At 44.4% G+C, this 15802-nt stretch overlaps 1 protein-coding gene across 8 annotated transcripts in view; it reads right to left on the bottom strand.

Annotated features, from left to right (window-relative positions):
- Positions 1-1222: 1222 nt before the first annotated feature.
- Positions 1223-15802, bottom strand: part of SYT6 (synaptotagmin 6) — an 83371-nt gene continuing 68791 nt past the window's right edge. For all 8 annotated transcript variants that reach the window (XM_008171664.4, XM_065591407.1, XM_008171661.4 and 5 more), the window contains 4 exons: positions 13816-13936; positions 11136-11307; positions 10270-10420; positions 1223-3516 (listed from right to left, as the gene is read on the bottom strand). In XM_008171664.4, coding sequence (XP_008169886.1) covers positions 3445-3516; positions 10270-10420; positions 11136-11307; positions 13816-13936 — 516 coding nt within the window. In that variant the 3' untranslated portion in view covers positions 1223-3444. The remainder of the gene's footprint in view (positions 3517-10269; positions 10421-11135; positions 11308-13815; positions 13937-15802) is intronic.

Below are 15802 nucleotides of genomic sequence, written 5' to 3'. Positions count from 1 at the left end.
GAAGGCCCATCAGGAGATAACAGCATGCATGCATTGCAGAAGATTAATATGATCCTCTGAAAGCAATGGGAGGCACTTTTAAACTTATGATAGCGACCCTCAACAGTTTCAATTCAGCTCAGATCATGGTTTAGAACATAAGAACGGCCATACTGGGTCAGACCAATGGTCCATCTATTCCAGTATCCCATCTTCTAACAGTGACTGGTACCAGATGAGTTAGGGGGAGTGATCAGAGCAAGGCAATTTATCAAGTGATCCATTCCCCCATTGTCCCATCCCAGTTTCTGGCAGTTGGTGGTTTAGGGACAGTCAGAGCATGGGGTTGTGTCTGTGACCATCTGGGCTAATAGCCATTGATGGACCTGTCCTCCATGAACTTATCTAGTTCTTTTTTAAACCCAGATATAGTTTTGGCCTTTACAACCTCTCCTGGCAATGAGTTGCATAGGTTGATTGTGTGTTGTGATGTAGGACTTCCTTATGTTTGCTTAAAACCTGCTGTTTCAGCATTTCATTATGTGACCTCTAGTTTTTGTATTATGTGACATGGTAAACAACACTCCCCTATTCCCTTTCTCCACTCCATTCATGATTTTATAGACCTCTATTATACTCCCCCCCTTAAGTGTCTCTTTTCTAGACTAAGGGCTAGGTCAGTCTTTGTGTTGTTTGTAAGGGTTCGGCTTGCCCTGCTTGTGAGTCAATAGTTGAACTATTAAAGCTTTTTCCTACTAGAAGACACAGGACACAATCAGAAAGGATCTACTGCCTGGAAGGTGTTTGTAGGATACCACCTGGGCCGTATAGTCTCTAGCACCAATCACCACACTTAATTCTGCACCATTACTGCAGTTCCACTGCTTCTCTTTTAAAACAAATTGTAAGTAGCAGCGGACTGCAAAGTAAGATGTTTTATTGGGCCAACATCTGTTGGTGAAAGAGACACGTTTTCAAGCTCTTCTTTCACCATTAGATGTTGGGCCAATAAAAGATCTGACCTCACCCCCTTTGTCTCTCTAACATCCTGGGACCAACATGGCTACACCACCACTGCCACTATCATTGGATTGTCTCATTTTCAGCAGGGTGTCTCCACTCAAGTTTAATTCACACAGGGGGTCTTTTGGGGTGTGCTCTGATTGGCTGAACATCTGGAAATGGATAGACACTGTCACTGCTTTCCCAAGAGAAACAAGCATTTGGGCCAGTAAAACAGGCATTACAAATCAAATCTTTTATTGAGTTTCTGCTCCTTTAGCATGTGGCACACAGAGAATTAAGATACAAAGTCTGGTGAGAAGTTAGGTATTTGTGCTTCACTGAACAACGGCTCCCTCTCATCCAGCAAAGACATACACACAAAAGTCTAGATCAGTCAATCATAATGCACAGTATAGACTAATGCATGGTGTAACATTTAGGAAAAATGAGGCTGAGTTGGAAATTGTGATTGCTCGCTCAGGTGCTTGCTAACCTGAGTCACCATCCATGTACCTTGGTGATTAGAGAGGAAGGGGATGGCTGCCCAAAATTGTTTAATATCAGTGAAACAAACACTAATGTATTTAGCAACTTAGAGAACAGACGTCCAAGATGAAAAGTCTCAGAAAGTCTATTTGCTGATAAATACCAGTCAACTTTGTGGGATTCAAAAACATAGTACACTGAGATGTGGTAACATTTTCTAGATCTTGCAACCAATGGCATTAGCAACCATTAATTATTCACAATGTAAACCCAGGTAAAAGTCTGAGATTTTAGACTTTTCTTATTAAATAGCTGCTTACAACTGATGGAAAAATTTAAAGTAGGGCTGTCAATTAGTCAGTTAAATCAAGAGATTAACGCAAAACAAATTAACTACATTAAAAAACTTGTAATTAATCGCAGTTTTAATCACACTGTTAAATTGATATCTATTGTTTAAATTTATTATAAATATTTTGGATGTTTTTCTACATTTTCAAATATATTGATATCAATTACAACACAGAATACAAAGTGTACAGTGCTCATTTTATATTACATTACTAATATTCGCCATGTAAAAATGAAACAATAGTATTTTTCAGTTCACCTCCTACAAGTACTGTAGTGTAATCTTTTGTGAAAGTGCAACTTACAAATATAGAAATTTATTTTACATAACTGCTCTCAAAAACAAAACAATGTATAACTTCAGAGCCTACAAGTCCACTCAGTCCTACTTCTTGTTCAGACAATCGCTAAAACAAACAAGATCGTTTACATTTACAGAAGATATTGTAAACAAGAAGCAGGCAGCATTGTCACCAGGAAGTGAGAACAGGCATTCGCATGGCACTGTTGTAGCTAACGTTGCAAGATATTTATGTGCCCAATATGCTACACATTTGTATACCTGTTTGTGCTTCACCTCCATTCCAGAGGACATGCTTCCATGCTGAATTTCAATTGGTATTCTAGTATTGTTTAACAGTGCAATTAAAATGGCAATTATTCACAACTTTTTTTTTTTATTTCATGATGAATTGTGATTTTTTTTAAATTGTTTGACAGCCCTAGTTTAAAAGCTTAAAAATTTTTTTTTTTGTAAACCCACTTGTTTATGTTTTGTGCTCCCCTGTATTCTCTCACGCTGTACTACTAGGACTATTTATAAAATAAAGATCTAGTGTTCATGCAAGACTTTCACCTGCTCCTATAACCCATTTCCCACCTCACATGAGAACCCTGCTTGTGTCAATACAGTCCTCTTCACTCCACATCAGACAAGTGATGTCACAGAGGAATGAGCAACAGGCGCAGACAAGATCTTAAGTAACTGTTCATGCAAATGGCCATAGGGAGAATACAGATACAGAAAATGGATCGTTTTCCCTGAGGAATCAACAAATCTTTAATACGTCACAGAAGGAAGTTTGGGGTACACACAGCATAAACTTTGAAAGGCTCATGAACATTTCTACATGAATAAGAAACCTGTAAACATGTGGCTGAATTCAGATTGATCACAATAATAAAGAGCTGGTCACACGAAGTCTAATCAAGGCTTCTATTTATAGAGTTCCAATCAGAGGCAGAAAATGCAGCCGCATGCTTCTCCCCATGCCTCTTCCCTGGGGCATGTCATCAGTGTTCATAGAGGCTGAGAAGGTCTCTGCTACTGGTCCAGCATTGTACAGGTTATTTTAAAGACCAACCTTCCAGCTCATGTTTCGTTCCATCTTCTTCCTCTGACAGCAGACCCATAAAATGAAAGCCACAAACATCATCACCTTGGGAGACATAACAAACCAAGACAAATTTGACCACAAAGCATTTCTTCTGCCTTTACCTACACTGGAACAACTAGGCCTGGAGCGCCTCGCCGGTGCCACTCAACGACAAGTTGTTCAGACTGTGTAGGACAAATGCAAAAGAACTTTGTTTAGTCCCATTCTAGTCCACTGCTTCGGTGGCTCATGGTGTGGGAGGTGGCTTAGGAGATGGACACGAGCCTTGGCTGTCGAAGCTGGCTGCTCGGCCTTGCCACTGGTGGGAGAGAAAAGCAGCATGTTATTCTCCCACATTCCCTTGTCACAACCATTGTCTTACTTTCCACAGTCTCATCTGCTGCAGAACTGGGTTTAGTTTATGACTGTCTACTTCCATCATTTGGTCATTAACACCTCATTGGTGGCAGCCATGCCTGCCTGACACCACCTGTGGGGGGTTGCCAGTGCATTTTATTACTTTTGTAATCCTGAACCCCGGTGCCGAGACTGAGCATCAGATAAATCATGTTCATGCACCTTCGCTGGAGAAAAATTGCCCTCTCCTTGTTTCCCATTTTAGCATGCAACTTTTTTTTTATATTGAACTACAGCAAAGTTAATTAAATCATTGCAGTAAAGAGAGATGATGAGACTCCACAGGACCCAGTGCCAGAGCCATTTTTCAAATTGAAAATCAGATCAGACTGGGGATGGATGGATAGGTTAGTATGTAGTAAACACTTCATTGTCAGAGACTTCAGACCATAAATTATTAGCAATTTGTCTTGGAGCTATTAGTGTACTTTAAAACCAATATCACTCGAGCTTTTGAGGTCTTGCCAGTCTCTTTCTCTCTCATTTTATTGAATGCAAATGACAAACTACATGCATCTCACAAAGACTGCAGGGAACATGGTATTTCACATTGCACCTGCTACTGGCTCCTGTTGCAGTGCTGTCCACCCCAAACCAATTCTCTCCTCTTCTGAGCCAGCAAAAATCTTTGCATGTAAGTATTAGTGCTCAAAGTGCATGAAGTTCACATAACAGAGAAAATTCACCAGCTGATTTGCACCCAATCACTGCAAATGAATAAATCCAGGCAAAAGTTACACCACTGACTGGCTTTGCCACAGGGTTTCTCTGTTCCAGTCCAAACAAGCAACATGAATGTTACACTGTTTAGGAGGACCAATGCTCTCGACTATCACCCATGCACGTGAATCACCCTGTGCCATGGAAAGCATGCACAAGACAGGACCCTGGGGAATCAACCTGCCCTGTAGGATCCGAGAGGTGCAGTTACTCACTTAAACTCTCAGAATAACTGTGATAAGTTCCAGAGGAATTGCTCCCCTGACCCAGTGTAAACCTTGCAAGTGGCTGGGTTTACTGCCACAGAGAAACAAATGTAGTTCCACACCTAGCTGTGGCTCTCCTGTCCGCATGATGTCATTGCAGCTTTGGCCCCTGATTGGCTAGTAATTCATTCCTTGCAAAGTGTGTGGGAAAGGCCATGAGAAGTGTGTATGGGTGGAGAATTCGGATTCAGTTTCATTGATCACCCACTTTGCACAGGTATAAATGGTGATCTGAGGTGCCAATCAGGCCTTGCACCCATCATTTGCTACCCTGGATACACTGTCTCTTCCATGTGCAGTTCTCTCCCATACTCTGCTATGCCACCAGCTCAGGATGGCAAATCAGAGCGATGGAATCCCTTTGTGTAGGAGGGCTGGCTCCAAAGCGCCTGTTTAAGACACGCCATCTGAACACACTCGCTGGCCTGCAAGAGTTCTCATTAATTCTTTCCCAGTTTTTCTCTTCAGAAAATAAATGCTTGCTTTGGCCCAGGCCTGTCAGTGAGAAGAATGAGTCAGTCATGGGGAAAGGGCATGGCGGTGGGGACATGATAGTGACCAACCAGAGAGAGAGAAATGCTCAAAAATCCTGCTTCCATGTAAGGGTCATTAACACTAAAAGCCAGAGGGCTGCAAGGGGGACATCAGGGTTGCATAGGCCTTGGGATGGCTCCTTGCATGGGGGGGAATTTCTCAGGACTCCCCATGTGCTCTGCAACGGGCACAGTCCATCTGCCCGAGTGGATCGGATGTGCTAACACACAGCTATGCCTGGCTGGATTGTGAGGTCTCCAGTCAGTGCTGAGCAGGTCACAGGGGAAGGTGTGCTGGCCATTGCCCACCTTGGCTCAGCTCTGCCTTTGCAGGGTACACTCAACACTCAGATTAATGTAAAGCTAGCATTATGCCAGCAGCAGCAGACATGACTTATCTGTACAAATACTCATTCTGGGGAGGCAGGGGCAGAATTGGGGGGTTAAGGGTTGGCATTTACTCCTTCTCCTCAAAGATACCAGACCCTTTTCATTTCCAAAGCAACCCACTACACAGCACAGTGGGTATTTAATTAAAAGTCAGCAGAAAGTACTGCGTTAAGGACCAAGAATTGTCTCTCAAACATAGGGTACCTTAAGGTAAAGTCATTCTGCAGTGCCGCTGCCAGGCTGTTCATTACAACCTAAAGCTCCAGGGGAACGCACGACGCAGATGTAATCTCAATGGTAGAATTACCTCCAAAAAAGATGGGCCATCAGAAATTACTCCAGAAATAAGCTCTCGGTAGAGTTTAGGATGTGCCATTGCAGCATTTCTCCTGCTTTTACAATGATAATGTTATCTATTCTTAACAGTGAAGGAAGCTCTAGTGAGATCAGGGTCAAGTGACCTATGCGTCTTGAGAAACTTCAGGATATTTTCCCTTTTCTTAATTAGAGAAATGAGTCATTCTTTCTGTAAAAGCAGCCAGGGAAGTGTCAGTTCTTGGAAGGCCAGATGGTCTCAAAGGACTAGAGGAGATTGGCTTTGCATATCTTTAAAGATGAGCAGTTGTCCTTCATTCTGGACTTGATCCTGCTCCCGGGGAAGTTAAATTATTTCTCCAGAAAAAAGTTTTAAAACAAATAAATGCCCAAGTGCTGAATGTCAAAACTGACTCGTAACATTGGAGACGCATTGGAGTCGAGATAGAGCTTTCTTCTTTCCTCCGTAACAGAGACAAATCTCCACTTTTCATGGTTCCATTTAATGCTCATTAAAATACTCTGATTTTTAAAAATCTCTTCCTGTAAACATGGCACTTAAAGATCCAGACTGATGTCAGGAAGTATTTTGAGGGAGACAGCAAGGCATGAGAAAGGAATCGGAATGGCTGAAACACACCTAGTACTGCAAGGGGAAACTCATCAGATGCTGAACTGTCCTGGCAGAAATGGATCAGCGTGTTGGTTCTTTAGCCATGTGCTGATGATTGTAAGAAGCGTGTGTTAGGTACCGATTAGTGCAAGGCACTGGAAAGCAGGATTCCTGGGTTCCATGACCAGCTCTGTTGAAGTTGATGTGTGAATGTGGACAAGACCCTTAATCAGTCTGTGCTCATCCAGAGAAAGGGGTATAACACTTCCTTACCCAATAGGGGCCTGTAATTAATTAATGACTTGAAAGTGCTTTGAGATCCTTCGATGAAAGTCACCAGAGATGTGCAAGCTTCTCACTTACTGGCAGCAAAACAAGAGTGAACAGAGCTGTGGCTATTGACAATGGTTCATTGCAGATCATCTCCATGAAAGAGGGAAAGGGAGAGCAAGATCTTGGCTCAAGCAGACTCAGGCCTGATTCACCATTCTACTACCCCAGTGCAATTCCTGCAGGGAGCCATCTGTGTAAGACTGGTGCAATGGCCATGCTCTAGTTGAATAGTCAGGAAATACCAACAGGAAGGCAGGAGGTCCCTGGAAGAGGCCTCCAAGTTTTACACTGCCCTGGAAGAGTTTCACTGAGAAACCATAGAGCAGTGTTGTGTCTGGAACAGACACCAGAAGCTGGAACTGTACAGGGACGGGCAGCAGCAGCCTTGGAGGAGAGGAAACCTGGGGAAGGGACTAATTCATTTCATTAAAGAAAGAGTCCTTCCGCTTCCTAGCGAGGAAAGTCTCTTTTTCTGATTATTTATTTGAGATCTGTGATCTTATTCTAAGTCCAAAGTGTGACAGGAGCACCTTTTAGACAGATTTCTGCCCCCTCCCCCTAAAATAGGCGCTAGTTGAATGCAGATTAGAGAACGTATAACAATTAGCAAGGAATTCTACATTGCCCAGAAGGAAGTGACCTCTTCAGTTTGCACGTGTGCAGTCAAATTGGGAAAGGAAGATGAGATGGGCAGGAGCTTTATCTGAGAGGAGGGGAGGAAAGACGTACAGAACTGAATGGTATAAATAACTTCAAATTCCCCCAGGTTGACACAATTGTCTGTTTTGCAATTCAGATCACTTTAAAAAAAAGAATTCAAATTGGTTTCCTTGCTTTTGACTTAAGATCCAGGTCTGAATTTGGAAAGGAACTGTCACATGACAGATTGTTCCATTTCTTTCTAAAGTTGTTGATGTTCCTCATCATTAGAGGGAACACACCTGGGGGACGGAGAGAAGAGAATCCAGAACTTGCATATTCTAATGGAAGCTTCCTAATAGTGACATTTCCCTGAATAGCCTGGTCATTACTGTTCCCCACAATAATGCAAAGTAAGCTCACCCAACCCCAGAGGGCAGGAGGGGGAGACAGCTGCTGCTTTATTGTGACAATTTACGCTGCCTAGGTGTTTTCCCCAAAGGATCTTATGCCGCAGGTGACACGTACCAAATACACTGCATAGTGACATCTCAAACAAGTGCCTCCGTCTTGAGAAGTGCGACCAGAGATCTGAGTCATCAGCTTTGCTAAGACTGTACATTATGAGAACCGAGTCGATCAGCTCCCTTGTTGGAAAGCTCAGCTCCCACGCAAGACCTGAAAAGGCACACTTGCTGGCAAGCTCTGGGAACAGGGTACCCGCCAGTTATAGGAGAAACCTTTCATTTGCCACCCACCTCGTTTTCTGTGAATTGACGTATGCGAACATGACAGTGGGTGAGGCCCAACACCACACAACAGCCCATTAAGGAGTGGGAGGAGGGGGATGTGCAGGGATGAAGCAGCTAAGGATAACAACTTCCCACCAAAATTCATCAAGGCATTTTCTAGAGTTTGGCATCCTTACTCCTGTGTTTTACACAAGGATCGTGTCCTGACCTCCAGAGAATCCTCGGTAGGCAAGTGATTGGTGGATCCAGGAGGGGGGCAGCAGAGCTGTTTTTATGCGCAGAGGGAGATTAAATCAAAGACACCTTGACCCTAAACTCTCTTACAAGACTATCTATATTTACTGCAATAGAAAAACCATTTCCCCAGTAATTGCTGCTTGGGACTCTGGTAGGTTTTTCCTTGTGTTTTTTTTATTTGGTGTTTAGATGCACTCCTGTACAAAAAAGTTGCATACAGGCGAGCTAAAAAAATAGACAAATAAAAGGGACCCTTTGCTTGCTGACCGTGTGTAGTGGGTTGTGGCAAGAATACAGGACTCAATAATGCTGGGTTTTTGTCCCCCTGATCTGCCCAGCATTAGGGTGAAATGATGCATTTGATTTTTGTTTTCAACATTTGGGTGGCCGAGCAGTGGATTTTGATTTCCATTTTAAGTGGGTTTCATATTGTGCCTGTTTCTTTGAATTTCCCTGTAAATAACTGAATTTTTCCTTGTTTGTTACCAGAAATTTTATAGGAACTGAGCCTTGAAACTGCAACCCGGGTCTTAAATATAATGGAATAAAATCATGCAAACTACCAAATGGAGAAATGATTCTATTCTCCTGCGTCAGACACGACAGCTGGAACCAGGTGCTGTGCGACTGCTACTGAGACTGCAGAGGTTAAGCTTCCTGGCTAATGGATCACTGAATACTGCAAATTTATCCTGAAACTTAGTAGCCACTAAATCCCAGCCCAGCAGACAGGAAGAACTCCTATGTTCCTGCCAGAGGGGCTGTATGACATACTGCAGTTTTAGTCTGAATGGTCGATCACAGCACAGCTCACCACCCAAAGTCACTGCTATTGTCAAACAAATTCCATATCAGAGACGACTCTGGGTATGATTCTAGTCTGACTTGCACCAGTTTTATACTACTGACTTCGTAAGAGGTCACTCCTGATTTACAGGATTCTAAAGCACCTTGGTGATAGGAGACCAGGTTTCAATGGACACACACTAGTTCAGGCCACTGCTGTGATCCATGGGGCCCAGCATCTGGCCTCCAGCAGAGCTCAATCCTTGACACTTCAGAGGACAACAAAATACTCCTTATACCACACCTAGCCATTGGGCAATGCTGCATAGGAGGGGAATGCTGTCCTGGCCCGGTTGGGGATATTATCGTCTTTATTGCTTTAGATGGCATAGCTATGAATGGTGGCTTTATCTATCATCACTAAAATGCCATTGATGTGCCTGGCACTGTGCAGGTGGGCAACTGCATCTCTGCCCCCAGGGATTTACTGTTCAAATTAGACATATAGCAAAGGAGACCAGGAGGCTGCGTGAGGAAGGGGAGGAAATGGAGAACAACGGAAAGGGAAACCTTGTGGATGGTCAGGAAGTTGTCCAGCCTTTTAAAGTCCAGTCACCATATTGAGTGATACAAAGATAGAGTGAAATGCTCTCTGAAGATGTTTGGAGCAGTTACACTTGCTCTGTTTACTCTTGGAAAGGCTTGAGGATAAGTCAACAAAAATCTTTTAGGGGCACAAATTAAGAGTAGAAACGTGGTGTGCCTGGGCTATTTATTCTGGATCACAGCAGTGTTCCCTTTTCCTGTCTGTTCTCTCTCAGATAAAAAAAGAAAACCACAAAAACAACCTGATCTGTAAATTCCATCTCTTTCCACTCCTGCTTGCCAGCCCAAGGAACTATTTCAAGCCGGAGCAGAGATGCTAGTTCTCTGGGGTCCACCTCCAGCGAAAAGCTCCACTCAGCCCATCTCAGAAACTCCCCAAGTGAGAGTAGAAGCTTTTTGCAATCCTTGCACCAGCTCAGCCATGCGTGGCACACATAGTCAGAGGAAGTCAGTGACTTCACGCACCTCCTTGAAGGATTTCTTCACCTCCACTAATGGGTGCCAGTGTGCGATCGGTTTGCGAGGGTATGCCAACATCTCGTTCCAGTGGTCTCGGCCCAGTCCCTCAGCATTGATCCCCACACGGCAGCCTCCAATGATCTCATTATGACCAACTCTGAAAGACAATGGGAAAGTGGCATAATTATCCTGACTAGAAAGTGAATGTGCACATTGCCTATACAGCCACACTGCCTACGAGTTCTGGAAATTTCCCATGGACTGCCAAGACAATCTCTTATTGTCTCTTGCAACATGTGTGCTGCTCCCAGCACAACAGGGCCCTGACTGCAGTTGGGCCTCTGGGAGCTACAAAATATAACTAAGAGTCATGCTGATGGTTTTATCCAAGCACAGGCCTTTTGGGATTTTGTATGTGGGCTGACCTCCAGACTAGGTCAATAGACAGGATCCCAATGGATGTGTGTTCTGATAACTGAGGAGTGAGAAAAGGTGCTTGGGGCTCACTAATAAACAGATCCCTCAGACACTGACCGCTCCACTTTGGGGGAAGCGGTTTGCCTTCTAACGGGGGTGATGGCTCAGATGAAATGCACTCAACACTCTGCAGCTATGGGGCATATTGTACTCATTCAAGGAGAAAATGACTTAAAAGCTAAGGATCAGGTTTACTGTACTCATGTTTCTAGCAACATAATTATCCAGAGCATTAAATATACATGACATTTTGCAATGCATCGTTATGGGACGCATGTTGACACAAACCGGTTGTGTAATCCAGACAGCAATACCAAGGCGATTTGGAATGGAGCAGGAAAACCAGGCCAAATGGGATTTTCCCGTCTTTCTGCTCTCCAGAAACTCCCACCTACCTATCATAATCCATGACGGAGATAAGAAGACTAACTTGATCCATGTTCTCTGGGGGAATGTCGAAGATTATCGCCTCATTGTAGGTAGGATTAAGAGTGTTTTTCTTAATGGTGGTTTTCTTCTTTTTCAGCCTCCGCCCATCACAGACCAGAGACACCTTGACATACGGATCTGAGGAAGAGTGGAAGGGAAAAACCTACTGCTTACGGAGGAACATTTTGTTCTATAGGAGGTAAATACTATGCATAACACCACCGCTGCGGGATGTTTGTAAGAGGCCATTCCATGCAGCTAATTTATTAAAAAACTCCACCCTTTTCTTCTACCTGCAAATATTCCAGTTCCTGTCCCACAGCACTAGCTCAGGGCTCAGTAACATGAGTGAGCAGCAAACTGAGATTAAACAAGGGAGGTGATGTTTTGCTGCAAAAAGAAAACGTATTTAAACCCATGTTCTATACAATGCCAGAATGGCATGAACAAGAACCCCATTCGAATTTCCCTGGTTATAGCAATAATTATCAGACATTTGCTATGACAGAAATCTACCCACTGTGACCAAGGGGACGAGGGGCCCCAAAAGAACTACTCTCTTCACCAATTCACCCCAGGGAAATGAATGTGTAATAACTCAGCCTACATGGGTTTGAAACCAGGATCTTCAGCACCAAAGTAAAGCCTTCTACCCCTTTAACTAAAGGAGTAACTCCATGAAGCTGGTAGAAGTAGTAGACTATTATCCTGTAGTGGACCAACTAATAGAATGGGACCCAACATACATTTTGCCAATGAGTTACATATGATATGTAGCAGCAATGACTAATTTCTCTGCAACAGTAAGACAGTTCAACTGCTGTCTGCATCAGTTCAGAATAACTCTGTCTCTTAAGGAGAATTTTTCAGGTAGCAGAATCTTTCTTTATACTTTTCCCCCCATTAGGTTTCATCCTTGATACATCAGTGTCCAAGTTACCTCAGGAAGGTGCCATGTGCCTACCATAAAATCCTCGCTATATTTCAAAGTGGAGGGAATGTTCCACAGAACAAGCCTGCCGTGTGCCAGTTTTCACCTTCATCCCACTGCTTTCAATCCCCGTTTACTTTTTGTCATTTTACATTGTCAGCTCTTTGGGGAAACAATCTGGTCTTCCTCCGAGTTTGTACAGCTCCTAGCACAATGGAGCTGAACTGAATCTGCAAATGCATCTGACAATACAGCAACCCCAAAACATTTCCTGAAGCAAAACGACAACTTCAGCACTTGTAGAACAGAGTAAAAATGTAACACAGCCACCTTGAAGAGCAAAATATGGAGTGGAACTTAACTTACAGAGATCTTTTGCTGCCATAGCTATGAGTGCCAATATGATGGAGGGGGGGGGTGAGTGTGAGAGTGAGAGAGAGACAGAGAGACACCCAGGTACTCAGCATACAGAAATTAGATAAAGCAAAATGCCTTTGTATCTTAGCCAAAAATGTCCTATTTCTAGGACCATCCTCTAGGAAAGTTTCCATAACTTGCACATACAAGTTTATTGTCTAAGTGACATGTCTGCATGTTGAGGAAATAACTGGCCATCACATCAGGGGCCTGATAGCAAGAAGCAGCATTTAAAAGCCCTTTTTCTTGGTGTGAAATGTCAGGGGGAAAAAGAGGAGGTAGGGCAGCTGTACCTCACTTGCTTCACCCGTGGCTGGTTTTGGCAGAGTGCCTGTAAGTGATGAGCACAGCTTGGTTGCTATGTAGACTGCTGGGGAAATCTCAATGCATTTGAAGTTCCAGTAAACAAACAACATGTTATTGCAGAGCTACTAAGCTGCCTTCCATCTGAAACTGGGATTCTCTGACATGTCACATTGCAGCAAGTTCCATTTGAGCAGATCTGAGTCTGGTCCAAGATCTCTTCAGTTAGCGTGATTGTTTACTAAAAGGTTTGTCAGAAGAATCCAGGTTCTTCCACAGACCTCCAGGTAAGAAACTCGGCTGGCTTTCATGTTCAACACTAGTGTTTGTGCATGGTGAGTTCCCAGGCAAGATTTTGGTTTTTGGAACTATGAACGCACAAAATCTTGCTAGGTGATTAAACTCTCCCACACTGGAGCACCACGGCAGTGTGTGTAGTGGAATTCCCAGTCACACGCCTGGGCTCATCACAGGTCAGATTATTCAGGCAAAACGGCTAGATTCTGGCAGCAAGTGGCTAGCAGAAATTTCCCTTGGTGGAGGGGAACGCCCTTGCTGGCATAAAGCAGTTGGAGCAAGTGCCTGCATCATTCCCCAGACCCCCAGTGTCTCAGGCGTGCAGAGAGAAGCTGGAGGGACGTGTCTGAGCTCCAATCCGCCAGTACCACACTGTTGTAACTGGTGATGCAGCATGGCACACCCAGCAGAGAATTAGGAACCGTAACTGCCTCCCCTCTTCCCCGGGCAGAGTGGAGCATGGCTCTGGAGAGGGTCGTGCACCCGTCGCTCTCCTGGGGCTGGCTTTCCAAGTTAGTTTTATTGCTTAAAGCTTTGTGAGTATAGCTCCATATATCTGTATGCACACAAACACCCCACACCCTTTGTCAGGCCACCTCAGCAACAACACAAACTAGCACGGCATCAAAGCCAGCAAGCTGCCAGGTGGGGGAAGTAAAAGGGAATGACACTAACTCTTTGAGCAAATGCACACGTACCTGAGTAGCCAGTAATATCCATAGCTTTAAGATTCCTGCATTTAATGACTGTTAAGGTGAGGCGACCTGCCGTTGGCAAATAACAAAGGGAAAACATGATCTCTCCCAGGTCCACGCTTTCCTTGAATAAAAGAGAAGACAGAGCATTAGACGTGTGTAAGATCCAGCCAAGCATCAAGGTCTGTCCTTTCTTTGCATTTTCTGACTCTTTTGCCCTTCTTTCCTTTTTCACTCTGCAGAACTGCTTCACTTCTCTCTCACCCCAGAAACCCACTTCTGGGGAATGCATTTTGAATGCTAGCGGTGCACCTGAATTAGATACCATGGACTAAAAAGCCTCCTGTTTTCCTGAGTTAATATCTGTTGGGGAAGTCAGCACTGTTTAAAAATCCTAATTTTGCAAATATTCTCTGATCAACCGAGGTTTCTTGTGAAAAAGAAACCAGTCAGCTTCCTGCTCAAATTGCAACATATCCCAAGTTTCTCTCACTCACCAATATGTGAGGGGCAAGGCAGATACCATGATGTCCAACAATGCTTCAGTACACAGGCCTCTTTGGGTAGTGGGCAGAGACTTGGGAAGTTGAGCCTTTGCCGAAGATTCAGACTTTCTTCATCTGAACCAGTTTGCCTCCCTCATTCTGTTTTACGAACTGATACAAAGGGATCAACATTCCCCCCACCACCACCACCACTACTCAGACCCATACACTGGTTTTATTTTTAGTTTCTCAACAATGAGTCAACTCCTCTTATTGTGGTAAATACCTGCCGGGATGTTGCTTTTCCACAGCCATTTGAACGAGGTTCACTAGACTTCCTCTAGGTGGCAATGGAACCCCTCCCTTTCTTCAGACACATCTTTACACACCTGCCCTGCCAACTAATTAAATCATGTATGAGTGTAATGAGCCAGAACTCCCACGTTTGGGAGGGGCAGTGGAGGGACAGAGGTAACACTATCAGCTCTGCCATCACTGTTCTTCATGAATCCTTGCAAACTGGATTGTATCTAAGTCAGCGGCTCCAAAATCCCATTTTAAACAGATGCTATATCTTTTCTGACTCCAACCGCTGTACAAAACCCCACGCTAAGCACCCGACATCAAAGGGCAGCCATTATACAGCCATTAAAAATCGCAGGCCAGGCCAAGCACAGCTTTAGTTGGCTAAAAAACTGCGTTCTAACTGAGCTGAGATGCTGCCTGTGACCCTAGGCCGCAGCCTCAGACCGTATCTGTAATTGTACACTACATTACAGCACCACCTGGAGGGCCCAGCCAAGATTAGGGCCCCATTGTGCTGGGCACTGCCCATACATCTAGTCAGAACGGCGCTTTCCCCACAGCGTTTTCAGTCTAAACAAACAAGATGGACACAGAATGGGAGGGGAAACTGAGGCCCAGGAAGATGAAGTGATTTGCCCAAGGTCACCCAGCAGCTCGGTGGCAGAGCTGGGAACAAAACCCAGGTCTTCTGATGCCTCATCCAGTACCCTGACCACACAGAGAGGGAGATGCCCGTCACCGTGACAGCGACCCTTGACACTGCTTATCCTGGGCAGGACTGCTGCACATTATGCTATTTGTCAATCTCATTAACTGATGTGAAGCTGCATTGCGGACAGCCTGGAAAGCACAGACTACCGGCCATTACGAATATGCTTCATATACCACACAATTCCCGCACCCTCTGGATGTGACGCAAGGTGATTTTCGTTTGCCTTCCTGATTTGGTTTCACTGGCCTGGGATATCATCTTGCCCTAGTGCTGTATCATTTGGAGAACTTCTTTGGGGTGTCATGTGCAAACTTGCTATTAGTTGGGACATTGTTCCTCACAGAGCCACGGAACTATCCCCCCCATATCAGTGTGGTGGTGGTTCCCACAGAACACCACTACTCCTCCTTGCTCAGCAAGGTGCCATCAGCTGCACATCACAGCATTACACTTCGCTTGGGTTTGATCTGAATGAGCGTATTAGTCT

Source organism: Chrysemys picta, chromosome 4, assembly GCF_011386835.1.
Source record: "Chrysemys picta bellii isolate R12L10 chromosome 4, ASM1138683v2, whole genome shotgun sequence".
Taxonomy (NCBI): Eukaryota; Metazoa; Chordata; order Testudines; family Emydidae; genus Chrysemys; species Chrysemys picta.
Note: the sequence above shows the minus strand (reverse complement) of the source record. Positions and strands in the feature narration are given on the sequence as shown.